Source organism: Pan paniscus, chromosome 4 (assembly GCF_029289425.2).
Source record: "Pan paniscus chromosome 4, NHGRI_mPanPan1-v2.0_pri, whole genome shotgun sequence".
NCBI lineage: Eukaryota > Metazoa > Chordata > Mammalia > Primates > Hominidae > Pan > Pan paniscus.
In genome coordinates this window covers 76,344,499-76,358,496 of record NC_073253.2, presented here as the reverse complement: position 1 = coordinate 76,358,496, position 13,998 = coordinate 76,344,499, and the positions used below count along the sequence as shown (strand labels likewise).

The window sequence follows — 13,998 nt, the reverse complement described above, 5'->3', positions numbered from 1 at the left end:
ACTTTTTTTTCTGACAAAGATGAAGGTAGGGCTGGATGTAGTGCCTCATGCCTGTAATCCCAGCACTGTGGGAGGCTGAGACAGGAGGATCACTTGAGCCCAGGAGATCGAGACCAGCCTGGGCAATGTAGGGAGACCCCATCTCTACAAAAAAAAAATTTTTTTTAATTAATAGGCCAGGCACAGTGGCATGTGCTTGTGGTCCCGGGTACTCAGAGGGCTGGGACTTGCTTGAGCCCAGAAGGTTGAGGCTGCAGTGAGCCATGATCATGCCACTGCACTCCAGCTCAGGTGGCAGAGTGAGACTTTGTCTTAAAAAAAGAAGAAAAACAAAAAAAAAGAATGAGGGTAGTGGTAAATAGTCCCCTCAGCCCTTGAAATCATGAAGGACTTAAGCTGGATAATTTACTAGACCCTTTTAGTCTAACATTCTTTTATTCTATTTTAAGTGCTTGAAATCTTCCTCCTGGAATTTTTCTTAGTTTGCACACTCGAAGAGGAAGAAAAGAGTTTGCTAAATAAATGTAATCTTTAAGCACTACTCTTTGAGTATCATAAATTTTAAAATAATGAATGTTGTTGTTATGTGATTATTGGGCTCATCAACTTCTTGCATGTTTATATGAGGTCCCATTTTCCCAATTGGGCTAAATTTTTAAGAGGTCTTGAGGCAGGTTTCCTGCTGTGCTATGGCTAGGTAAAGGGAGGGGGAAGGGGCCCTCACATACATCCACGCTTTCCCTTCACAAGAAGCAGGCTGACAGTGACAGAGTGAGTCCTCCTGAGAATGGTAACAGGGATTCTCCCCATCTCTTCCCACTTCCTTCACCTGGGCCATATCCCTGCTGTCCCCTGGACCTGTCCAAAGCCCAGAGCCCTGAGTTGGGGGTCAGTTATTCTTACAATCTTGCAGAAGAAGAGCCCTTTATAGGAGCTCTTTATAATTAGGAGAACTGCATACATTTTTCAGGCCAGACGTTTCACTTAACTCAATGTATACAGAGCTTGGAGATATCCATACACAGTCGCAAGTACAATGCAGCCTGTGCAATGCCCTGGAGTTGTAGCACAGCCACCTGGACTTACATAAAGACAATAGCAGAAATCCCTTTGTTCAGTGTCTTCACAGCTGCAACTTAGGTAAGTGGAGGTTAAGAGGCTCAGAAAAGCTGGCACCTGGGAAGGAAAGCCAGCTGTCCCCAATCCTGGTGTGGTGCTCCTATAACCCACCCAGTTACACATCTGAGCTAAGGTCATTTTGCATGCTGACTTTGTCACCTGTCATATTAATATTGCTTCTCTTCTGTATCATCTACAAATCTGATAAGCCTATCTATGAAATGCTACCAATGATCTTGCTCCAGTAGAACACGAACCTGCTGGGACTCATCCATCCAACACTTCATCTTGTAAAGATTCCCTTTCATTTTCCAGAGAAACTTGATCAGGAACCCACTGATTCCAAGAGCAAAGTAATCAGTGAGGAAATGACACCTAGAATTCACGATGAAAAAAGGATGCTTTATATGGTTCTTTTTAAGGCAATAGTTTTTCCTGACGTCCATAGATTTATTAAGAATCTGGTATTTTAAACAGTAGGAAATACACATAGAAATATCAAATCCAAGTTGTGCTAGACCAGAAACTTTTAGAAGACATCCTTAGGAGAGAGAAAGACTTACAAGAATAAAGTGAGGAAAACACAGAGTTGATGCACAAGCCCCAACATCCAACCTCGACTCCTCTTTCGTAGATGAGAAACTCTGTGGAGTTGTGTGCACTATAGGGATCCCCGCGGTACACAATCTGAAAGAGAGATCGGAGGCTGTTGAGGTACAAATGCAATGTAGTAAGAACCCCTTCTCATGCATGCACTCTGCTTCCCCAGCCCTGGGGAGCAAATGTACTTTCTAAAGTACAGAGCTGATGCTGTCATGACCAAGTCGCCCCTTCCATCCTATCACATCTTCATTCAAGGACCTATCAGAAATCTAATGCTTGCTGCATCAGATCTCAACAACACTCTCTCGGATCCTTAACATTCCTCCTTCCATCTCACAGCTGGCCCCACCTGACTTAGGCAATCCTACCACTCATCTTCTGCTACAGCCAATCGGCTTCTGACTCATCTCCACATGGGCCATTCCTGTTCCTGCTTGGAATGTTTTCTCCCTCTCTAATATTCCTCTAACTCCTACTCACCCTTCAAGGCCCAGACCATACTGCACCTCCTTTTTTATGTGTATTTATTATCATATTTTATTTTTTAAGAGACAGGGTCTTGGTCTGTCACTCAGAATGGAGTACAGCGGCACAGTCATAGGTCACCGCATCCTTGAACCCCTGGCCTCAAATTATTGCTCCACCTTGGCCTCCGAAAGCACTGAGATTACAGGCATGATCCACCATGCCTGGCCTGAACCCCACCCCTCCTTTTTGAAGCCTGCCATGATTGCTACAGCTCACATCAATTGGCCCTATTTGTTGTATTTGATTAAATACTGGCAGGCTCCGTAGTGTCCTCTAGTTGTCCAGGGTATAGTAGCATTTTTCTACACCTGTCTGTAAGCCAGCTTCTTGATGGTACCCTTTCCTACATTCTTACTGTGCCAATCTTAGAGGATAGCCCAGAAGAACCTCAACAGGTGTTAATGGAGGAAATGATGTGTAACAGTGATTGTGTGCACAGACACGTTCATTACCTGGCCCATGAAATCTGTGAAGAACAGCATGTTGGACAGGAAGGCCGTCCATCCAATGAGGTGGCTGATGCAAAGGTAGCGGTAGTGAGGAGGCATGCTCACCAGTGCTCTCAGCAGTGACTTTAATGTCATTGCCCTGCGAGTCTGAAATAAAACATGAAACAGAGGTGTGATCTTCACTGCAGAAACTCAGCCAGCTAAGGGAGCCAGAGCACACAGACACGTTATGTATTTTTCAGTCAGCCATCACACAAAGTGTCACTTTTCCTGGACATGGAACTAGGTTTCCATGGAGTAGACTCACAGGAGGTATTCTGTTAAGCACGAGTGGCTGCTTGGCAGTTTCAGGCCCAGAATGAGGCTTTGGACACAAGGGCAAAGGGAATGAGAATGGTGCTAGCTTCAGGCCAAGGTGTAGGAGACATTGAGCATCCTATCTCTGAATGACAGAACTGTTGCACAAGGACAAAGGTCACAGACATAAGCCAGCTCTTAGATGATTATAATTCTTGGGTCTCTTAACTGTGAGAGCATAGTAGGCAAATCCAAGATGTCTGTCATGATCTTGGTCCCCTGATGTCATCCCTGTGATTATGTGCTGTTACATGGCAAAGGGATTTTGCAGATATATTAATAATTAAGGTTATTAATCGCTCACTTTGAGTTAATTGAAAGGGAGATTACCTGGGTGATCCTAACCAAATTCCATGAGCCCTTGAAAAGTACAGAATTTTCTCCAGCTGGTAGTAGAAGGGAAAGTCAGAGCAACTCAAAGCACAAGAAATGCCTGCTTTGAAGGTGGAGGAAGCCACTTGAAAAGGACCTGAGAGTGACATTTAGGGGCTGAGAGCAACTCCAGGCCAACAGTCCACAAGAAAGCAGGGACCTCAATCCTATAACCACATGGAACTGCATTCTGCCAACATCCTGAATGTGCTTTGAGGCGGGCTCTTCCCACTGAGCTTCCAGATGAGAATACAGCTCTGCTAACACTTTGACTTCAACCTTGTAAGACCCTGTGCAGAAAACCTAGTGCAGCTTACCCAGGCTTCTGATCTACAGAACTGTGAGATAATAAACTGATGTTGTTTTAAGCAGCTAAGTTTGTGAAAATTTTTTATTCATTAGAACATTAATACAGAGAGCCAGTCAGCTCCCTGTTCTTAGCCAGATGTCTCCTCCCAGGTTATATCTCTGAATCCTAATGATAGCAGAAACATGTTAATGAGCCTTACATTGAGTTAGAAGTAAGAACAATGTAGAACTCAAATATATATGTTTACACACACACACACACACACACACACACACACGGGGTCTTCAATATGTTAATGGAAAATGCATATTATGAAAAAATTATGCATGGATTCCAAAAATTTTTTGAAGCAATATAAACTCATACTAACTTGTTATAGCATGTCTGAAGAAGATTTAGTTTGAGGCACTAAGAAGGATAAGACATCAGTTTGAAGAGAGCCCCTAACAGAGCAACATGAATTCTACTAAAATTGAAGCTAGAATAAACATCAAATTTATGGTGAAGCTTCGGTAGAAGAATGGTGAAACACTGATTTTTTTTAAGTTTATGAAGACAACGTCCCAAAGAAATCAGCAGTTTACAAATGGATAACTCATTTTAGGAAGGAACCAGATGGTGTTAAGGATGAAGTCCTCAGGGGCAGACCATCTACATCAGTTTGCAAATAAAAAAGTTAATCTTGTTTATGCCCTAATTGAAGAGGACTGACAATTAATGGCAGAAACAACAGTCAACACCATAGACATCTCAGTTGGTTCAGTTAACACAATTCTGATGGAAGAGTTAAGGTTCAGCAAACCTTCCACTCAATGGGTACCAAAAGTATTTTGCCCAGATCAACTGCAGACAAGAGCAGAGCTTTCAATGAAAATTTTAAACATGCAGTATCAAGATCCTGAAACATTTCTTCAAAAAGGTGTAACAGGAGATGAAACATGGCTTTACCAGTATGATCCTGAAAACAAATCACAATCAAAGCAATGGCTACCGAGAGGTAGAATTGGTCCAGTCAAAGCAAAAGCAGACAGGTCAAGAGAAAAGACCATGACAACAGTTTTTTGGGGATGCTCAGGCATTTTGCTTGTTGACTTTCTGGAAGGCCAAAGATTGATAATATCTACTTACTATGAGAGTGTTTTGAGAAAGTTAGCCAAAGCTTTAGCAGAAAAACACACAAAAGCTTCACCAGGAAGTCTTTGTCCACCATAACAATGCTTCTGCTCATTCCTCTCATCAAACAAGGGCAATGTTGTGATAATTTTGATGGAATATCTTTAGGCATCAACCCCACAGTCCTGATTTAGCTCCTTCTGACTTCTGTTTCCTAATCTTAAAAAATCTATAAAGGGCACCCATGGTTTTTCAGTTAATATTGTAAAAAAGGCTGCATTGACATAGCTAAATCTCCAGGACCCCCAGTTCTTTAGGGATGGGCTAAATGGCTGGTATCATTGCTTATGAAAGTAAGCAATGAACTCAATGGAGCTTATATTAAGAAATAAAGTTTACTCTTTTTAATTTTTATCTTTTAATTCTATCTTTCCATTAACTTTAGGAAGGCCCATCCCACACACACATATATGTAAAAAACGAATATATAGGCCCCAATTCCTTAATTTAGATTTAAATTAGGTTAAAACTAGAAGCTATAGTTTTTCTGGTTTCAGAAACATTGAGAGAATGAGAAACTTTAAACTATTGATACAACTGTTTTGAAATACAAAAAATGATAATAGCTTTTAGCATCTTGTCATATAAGAGAAGAAAGAAACCTTGGGAATATTAATTGATTAGCTTCCCTGAAGACACTGAGACCATAAACATCAGACACAATTTGGTAATTGGTCTTTCTTGTCATATTTTTATTTATTCTGAATCATGACATTGAGTACTGGCTAGTTTATAAGACAGTCTACTGAGATTTTCTATTTTAACTGTAACAGCATATTTTTTATACTTCTTAACCTTATATAATCATGCTTTTTACTTCTTTGCTGTGGAAAATTATATTCACCCATTTTAATTTTGTTGTGTAAGTTGATTTTTTAAAATTCATCAGTCTTGCAGTATCTAGCCCACTGACCATAACTATACTCATTCTCTGATAATCAGTGTTAAACACTATAGACATCTCCCTGGATTGAAGGAAAATAACTGTTTTTCTGCAAGTTCAATATGGTACCTGTAAAAATAAATGATTATAACCAAAATGAAGTGCAGAATTACTACTTTTTCCTCAACCACAGAAAGAAGCAGCTAACAATAGCCCAAGAAACAACAGCCTGGTTTTCATGCCTCCAACTAAATGGTTTGTCATCACTTTCCTTCCTCTCCTTCCAAAAATGCAGAACTGAGAAAGTGAATCTGGTCAGCAAGTATTCAGCCTCATTCTAAATATTAATGTATGCTTCTGACTTATACATAATTTTCAGCCTGCTTTCATTGTTAGCCTAATTTCTCCTTTCTTCTAAAAATAAATATGAGCTTTCAAAATGTGCGTAGTATTTCTGTAAAAGCTGAGAGTGTAAATATTCAAAGCCCCTTTGTATATTTTAACTCAGAATAAAAACCCAGCTGGGATATTATTCCTGACTCATCAATTCCCTTGGTAAAATCCTTTCAATGATTCTGAAACCTTGGGAGTTGTTTTACTGCATTTATTTTGCACCACTGTCAGCTGGAGACTGGGTAGTGATGAATTTACAAGCGAAAAAGGTACAGAGTCGTCAGGGAGAAAGAAAACTTCACAAACATACCCTCAAAAGGAGACTATTTAAATGTTAAAGGGAGCAACTGATGACATGGAGGAATTGGAGATAGATTTTATGAGATCTGGTTTAAACTTCTGAAATAATTCAGCCCTCTTGCCATTAAAAAAGAAAAATTTGTTCTTAAATTACACAGCCACCCTTATTTTGGAAAGCAATGTCTTTGGCAAGCAATGACAGCCCTGAAGCCTTGGCCCTGACCCTGGGGAAGTGCAGACTTCCTTTGCTTAACTGGGGACCTCCCAGGGCACACATTTGGAAGAGAAGTGCAAATCCATGGCTTTGAGAGTAAGATGCATTACTCTGTGCTATATTCTTACTTTATCTTTTTGTCTTATTTTATTTGCTTATTTATTTATGTTTTTAGAGGTGGGGTCTCTCTCTGTTGCTCCGACAAGTGTGCAGCGGCATGATCACAACTCACTGCAGCATCAAACACTTGGGTTCAATGGATCCTCCCACCTTGGCCTCATGAGTTGCTGGGACTACAGGAATGAGCCACTGCACTGGTCTCAATTTGTTTTTTAAACCAAATAACAAGATCATTCAGAGACTACAAAATTTTTCATGTGGCCCCTACTAGAAAGTTCGTTTTATCTGTCGTATTTATTTTTGTACTCGTGTGGGAGTTCCATGCCTTTCAAAAGGCTTCCACTCAGTTGATTTCATTTGATCCTCACAGCAGCCTCTGAGTGGATGGGACGACCCCTGTCCTATGCGACTCTTGGAGGGGGAGTCCCAGTCTATCGAAGGGGACATCAAAGAGGTAGATAATCTATCAGGGTGTTATCTATTATCACGTATATACTTTTATTTAGTAAAACCGCACCTTGTTTTGTTCCCCAAACCACCACATTATTTTTTAATTTTCACTTTCACATTATTAGATTACTTTTCCCCTTATTTTTTATCTATTATAGAAATTTTGGATGTATTGCAGGATTTAAAAATAGAAAATTAAAGCTTTCTGTGAGCCTATCATCCAGACTTTTCATTTTTTGTATATTTCCTTTCCATTTTTTCCTCTATGTATGCAGCTTTGTTTTCTCCCAAAAAAAGATGGTTTTGTGCATGTAATGTATATTTTACCTGATATATTTTTAGTAAACCTTCGGAAACATACATTTTTAATGACTGCATGAATGTTATCATATAGATATTCCATGATTCTTTGGCTGTCCTGCATAAATGCACAAAGGGCTCCAGTCCAACTAGTAATCTTAGAGTTCTGGCTTCTTGGTGAAGGAGGGTCAAAGAGTACAAGTATTCTCCTCCAGGCAGCCTGGTATAGGGAAACGGGGTTGAGTCCAGGCATTAGGAGACCTAAAATCTCAAATTTTCTCTACTTGAGTGATCGAGATAAAATGAAGGCTTTATCCCAATGACCTCGTAGTTCCTCATTGCACTCTTACAGTTATGAAAAACAGTGCACTCATCCTAAAATAGGAGCTACTGTTGGAATCAGATGAATAGATTACTCTCTTCAACTGTATTCTCCTATCAAGTGGCATGGCGAGAGGCAGGTTGATGCGCTGTGGCAACTCAACTCGAAGGCAGTCATGTTTATAGAATGAGGCCTCGTTTCAGCAGATCATACTCAACCATTTTGCCAATTCAAACATGAGCAGTGTCGAAGTTTACTTTTGCATTTATTTTGGAAAAATGCTAAGCAAATGAACAGAGTAAACAATACTGGAGGAAGCACTTGATCTCAAGGGAAAACTACTTACCGACTTTTATAACTAACAGCTAAGATGTATTGCTTTTATTTATATACATAACTGTATACAAAAAAATGAGGTTTTCTGCTGACTATACATAGCAAAAAAAAATTCCTTAAAATACCATTAAAATAAAGTACCGTTTTTAAATTTTGTAAACCGCTTAGCTAAATGTAATGTGGTATCCTAGATTGGATCAGAAAAAGGATATTACCCAGGAATGGGATTGCTGGATCAAATGGTAGTTCTACTTTCAGTTCTTTCAGGAATCTCCACACTGTTTTCCATAGTGGTTGTACAAGTTTACATCAACACCAGCAGTGTAGAAGTGTCCCCTGTTCACTGCATCCACTTCAACATCTATTTTTTTTTATTATGGACATTCATCTGATATATATATATATATATATATCATAGTTTTTTTATTCACTTGTTGATTGATGGGCATTTAGGTTGGTTCCACGTTTTTGCAATTGCGAATTGTGCTGCTGTAAACATGTGTGTGCAAGTATCTTTTATATATATGATGGAATACTACTCAGCCATAAAAGGAATGAATTAATGGCATTTGCAGTGACCTAGATGAGATTGAAGAATGTTATTCTAAGTGAAGTAACTCAGGAATGGAAAACCAAACATTGTATGTTCTTATTCATAAGTGGGAGCTAGGCTATGAGGATGCAAAGGCATAAGAATGACACAACAGACGTTGGGGACTCAGGGGGTAAGTGTGGAAAGGGGATGAGGGGAAAAAGACTACAAATTGGGTGCAGTGTGTACTGCTCAGGTGATGGGTGCACCAAAGTCTCACAAATCACCACTAAAGAACTTACTCATGTAACCAAACACCACCTGTTCCCCAATAACCTATGGAAATACATTTTTTTTAAAAAAAGGGCATTAGTAGAAAAACTGGTGAAATTCAAATAAGTCTGCTGTTTACCTAACAGTATTGAAGCAGTGTTAATTTCTTAATTTTAACAAATGTACATGGTTCTCTATGATGTTAACATAAGAGAAAAGCTGGTAAAGCATACATAGGAACTCTCTCTACTATCTGCAACTTTTTTGTAAATCTAATTAAACTTTGATTAAGAAAGCAAAATAACACATAGGCACACTTTTCTAGGTGACAACTCCATGGGGTAGAACAAGGGCTGTGGTGTTCACTAGTATTCTGATGCTCAGCACTCGGTCTGGCAGGTGTAATTAATAGCTATTGAATGAATAAAAGAATGCACAAGTGAATGAACCAAGCACACAGTGCAACTCATTCCAAGAAATCTTATTATTCAACCAAATAAACCCTCCTGGGTACCTCTTTATTCCCTGTAGCCAGCAGCTGGATTAATATCAAAAACAAAAAACCAACCAAAAAAAGCTAACATCAAGGAGTCCTTCGCCCCACAGTTTTGATGGACCTCCATCATCCACCTAATAAAATTTTAGTTCCTATGCTGGCATTCGAAAGCTTCCAAAATATGTCTCCAATTTGCTTTCCTAACTTTATTTCTAAAGTTACAAACTCTGTGATCTATGGTACCACTTATACTTTCTACAAATATGCTTCATGCTTTAAAAAAAAATTTTTTTATGTCTGTGGCTTTGCTGATGCTCTTCTGTCAGAAGTATTTTTCCCCCAAAATCTCTATTCAAATCCTAACTATCATTCAAGGCACAACTCAGGGGAGATCTCTTCTGTAACGCTTTTCTCCATTTATTTAGGCACAATCCTTCCCTTTTAAAACTAAAAGCAATTGCTATTTTGCCATTTGTGGCCACCTTGGAAATGTGCCATTTGGGTCACCTACCGGAGAAAACACAGTTGATCGACAGCCCTGAATGCTGCCTCTCTGGATCCACTGTTCCTGTTCCTGCCAAGGAACTCTGTTCCTGTACCTGTTCCTGCCAAAGTTACCCCTTTCCTGACTGTTCCCAGATAGTCACTAACAAGACGGGGGGTATTAGTGTTAGCCTGTTCCTACAAGAGTTGGGACTCCTCTAAGGAGCATCTTTGGCTGGAGGACTCCCATTTGGCCTGAGTGAAGCTTTCTTGAAACTTCACTGCATCTGAGAGGCTTCCTACCCTATCCTCTTTCCTTTCCTTTCTCCTTTCACAGGTGTTTGACTTGCATCAAGATAAGAAGACTTTCCCTTCCTATTTCTGCTTTCTCCACTTTATCTTTCATGCTGTTTTCTCCAGTGAATCTCTTACATGTCAAATCCTATCTTGGTGCCTTTTTAAAAGATCTGAACTGATACATTGTTTTATAGCATTTACCATGTTCTATCATGGATTATGAGTCATGGTATAAATGGCATATGCCACGTGTTAGGCTGCAAATTCCTGGGCATAGAGACTGGACATTTGTCAGTTTTATGGTCCCCAAATATCTAGTACAGTGCTTTGCACATACTCAGTACCCCAAGCTGTTTGTTAAATGAATAATGATTATAATGTATTTATATATTTATGTGAAGTTTGAAAAAGTGTCTTTGTATGCTTTATCTTAGTTGAACATCCTAATAATCCTAGAAAATAGACTGGCCAAGCCAACAAAAGAAGTTGACCTCACAGGAAGGTGAGATTCACTGAGCTTGTCTGAAAGTTGTTGGAGTCCAGATTTGTGTTCCCTGTTTGTGCTTAAAGCACTCTAGCGTTCTGCCAGGGTCATAATAACAAGACCTAAACCCAACAGCTTATTATGTGGTAGCAAACACTCTAAGTAACTTTACCTGAATTAGCCCCTGCAACCTGCACAAAACCCTTGTAGGTAGATGGAATTATTTTATCATTTAACAGAAATGTAAATGCCCAAAGTCATGCAATCCAGAGGTGATATAGCCAGGATTTAAGCACTGTGCTCTTAATCTTTAGGTTACCCTATAGCAAGTAGCTATTTGTGATTCATTGAATGAATAACACAAGTCAGCAGCTAGAGGAACCAAGATTTGAACTTAAGTCTTCTACAACCTTTTGTCAATCAAGAAATCCTTTGTTCTATATCCCTGAGGTTTTGGCATTCAATTTTAGCTTGAAGGAAAATGCAATTATTTCATCAGTGTTGTCCAACAGAACGTTCTACAATGACGGGAATGTCTTACATCTGCACCGTCCTATATTTTAGCTACAAGCCCTATGGGGCCTTTGAGCATTTGAAATGTAGCTAATGCAACTGAAGAAATGAAGTTCTAATTTTATTTTTATTTTAATTTAAATAGTCCCACGAGATTATTAGCTACTATATTGCTCAGCTTAATTCTAGTCTCTTCTCTGATCATTTCATCTGAACATGGTCTCATTTCTCTGGCAGTTAGTTGAGTTTTATTTCAAATTTTAAGCTGATGAATTCACTGTGCAGTTCACTGAAAATGAACTAAAATATCCAATCAACTCATAACAGGCAAATTCGATATGCCCAACTCAGTCACCAACCCAAGGATGCTACCATTTGGAGGAAAAAATTTCTAATTTATGATCCTAATCTAAGAGGATATTTCTTCTGGCCTAAGGATGATTTTAGGCTTCTCTTGTTGCCTAACCTTTCTCAACTGGCTTCATCTTCCCTGGCTGGATGCTCTGAGAGGAGTAAGAGACAGGAGGACCAGAGGAAAATGCAGACATTTTTCTTTGAGATATAAAATTTTAATTCCAAGGGATGATAGCTACCGGGGATTTGGGAATTCGGTTAGACCCCATGAAACTCTTCTCGTCAAACAAACAGACAAAACAAAGAATTAAAAAACAACAACAACAACAAAGAGCAAGAATATTTTCCCTTGTAAAGAAAAAATGTTGCATCTTTACCTGTTCAGCATGATTTTTGTTTTTTGCTCCCTGCATTGCCAGCTCTGGATTTACGTAACCATTTTTAACTTTCTTGATAGAACCATACTCGTACATTCCATCTGATGACAATGGAGGGTCCTGAGGGGTTTGCTGTGGGGGAATGCCCTTTGCAACATCTGTAAGTGGGGCTTCAGAGATACTGCACAGATGAACAATAAAACACAAAGTGAGCACCAATGCAGAGAAGAAGAACATGACCTGGAATTCTGTACCCAACAGTCTTCCCAGTTCCAGATGGGCCCAGTCTATAGCACCCAAAAGGTAACCCAGGGCACCTCCAAAACCTGGAAAGCAAGAAAATCTATGTTAGCATATTTAGCAAATTATCATTCATTTTCCTCATGCATAGACACTCCCCTTCAGTGGGAAAACTCCCTGAAGACAGCAGAGGCAGCCTGGATATGATTGGAAAAGCAATACAGCAAGATGCTGAAAAACACACAGCCAGGCACTGTGGGTTCAAGTTTTGGCTCTAGCATTTACTTGCTGTGACCTTGGGCTTCCTCACCCAGAACACGGAGGTAATAGTAAAAGAGTAACCTACTAGTAGGGTCACGATTTGAAAATAGAAAGTGTTCAGGATGGGGCCAGACACATAGCAAGGGCTTACTAAGTACTGCTACCATCAGAGATACTGTGACGTTTCCAAAGTGCATTCTCTAGACTGCCTTTGAACTTAAATTTCTGACCAGAAAAAGCCCCAAAGAAAACCAATTTCTGGCAGCAATAAAATTAAATGACTTGTAGTTTCTCTATTATTAAGCTTCCTGGGATGACGTAAGCTTGCAAAGATGAAACACCCTCAAAAGCTGTCTTTCTTCCTCTATTAGAAGCTCAAGGTACTTGTTCCCAGTTGATAGCTGGGAACAGGAAATAATGAGAACAAAAGTTTAAACATGAATTTTTAAAAATCCTATTATCATTTCACAGGACTCCAACCTGAGGTCTTTTTGGTGCTTGTTTTATCTTCTCAGGCTTAAACACAGTGTCACTTGAGGGATACTGAGGAAAGGCTCCTCAAAATCTATTCAACCCTAATTATCCGATATTTAAAATCCCATTATTAGTTATTCCTTTTTTGAGTTTCTGTTTTAAAATACACGTGTTCCTGGTATGGGCAAGAAATTACTCAGCACCAAAGTAGTAACTGTTCCTCAGATGTTCCTTCTGGTGCAGACATCAGTCATTTCTGATAAAGGTGGGGAGATAGCATGGTTGGGGAGGGGGCGGTGGACATATTATAGGATGTTGAGGGAATTAAAGAGTTGAATGCTGGACACATCCACTACGTATGTCACAAACTTATGTAGGACTGATCCTCCTGTCAAAATTCTTTAAACGTCAAACTCTCATCACACCTACCAACCACAATTTATCTAGCTCAACAGATCAGCTTTCATTTTTGTTTTTGATTTTTTTTGTGTGTGTATGAGTGAAGTCTCTATTTTATTTCTCATATAAGGACAACATCTTCACAAGCTAGAGAATCAAGGAAGAAAATAGAACTAAAGGAGTTCCTCTCTAACCCTAAACATCTAAAGTTACATAAACTCTGACCTCAAGAACACAAACCTGAATGTCAAGTACCATGAATCCTAATTTATTCAAATTAGTGAGAGAGTAGACAATTTTGGTCACTTCATATTCTGGTTAGTTGCAATTTAACATAGAGCCTATTTAAGGAGGACCAGCAATCTAATCATTGGATTCCAAAAATAAAGCATCATTAGCATGTCCTGAATGCTGAAGTGTTTTAAGGCAGAATTACAAGAAACTGTGGCCAATGGGGCACAGTGAAGTAAGACATATAGTCTCTGGAAGCAAGAAATTTATGGTCTAGTTATATGTGATGAGCATATACATAAACAGATAAAGGACAGATGATGGTGAAGTGCCCAGGATTTGAGAGAAAGAGAAG

At 39.3% G+C, this 13,998-nt stretch overlaps 1 protein-coding gene across 1 annotated transcript in view; it reads right to left on the bottom strand.

Moving 5' to 3' along the window:
- SLC45A2 (solute carrier family 45 member 2) overlaps positions 1-13,998 on the bottom strand; it is a 46,895-nt gene that overhangs the window by 10,320 nt on the left and 22,577 nt on the right. Inside the window, exons 5-7 of the mRNA XM_003818499.6 lie at positions 12,039-12,364; positions 2,703-2,846; positions 1,683-1,806 (exon numbers count right to left, since the gene is read on the bottom strand). Of these exons, the coding sequence (XP_003818547.2) occupies positions 1,683-1,806; positions 2,703-2,846; positions 12,039-12,364 (594 nt within the window). The remainder of the gene's footprint in view (positions 1-1,682; positions 1,807-2,702; positions 2,847-12,038; positions 12,365-13,998) is intronic.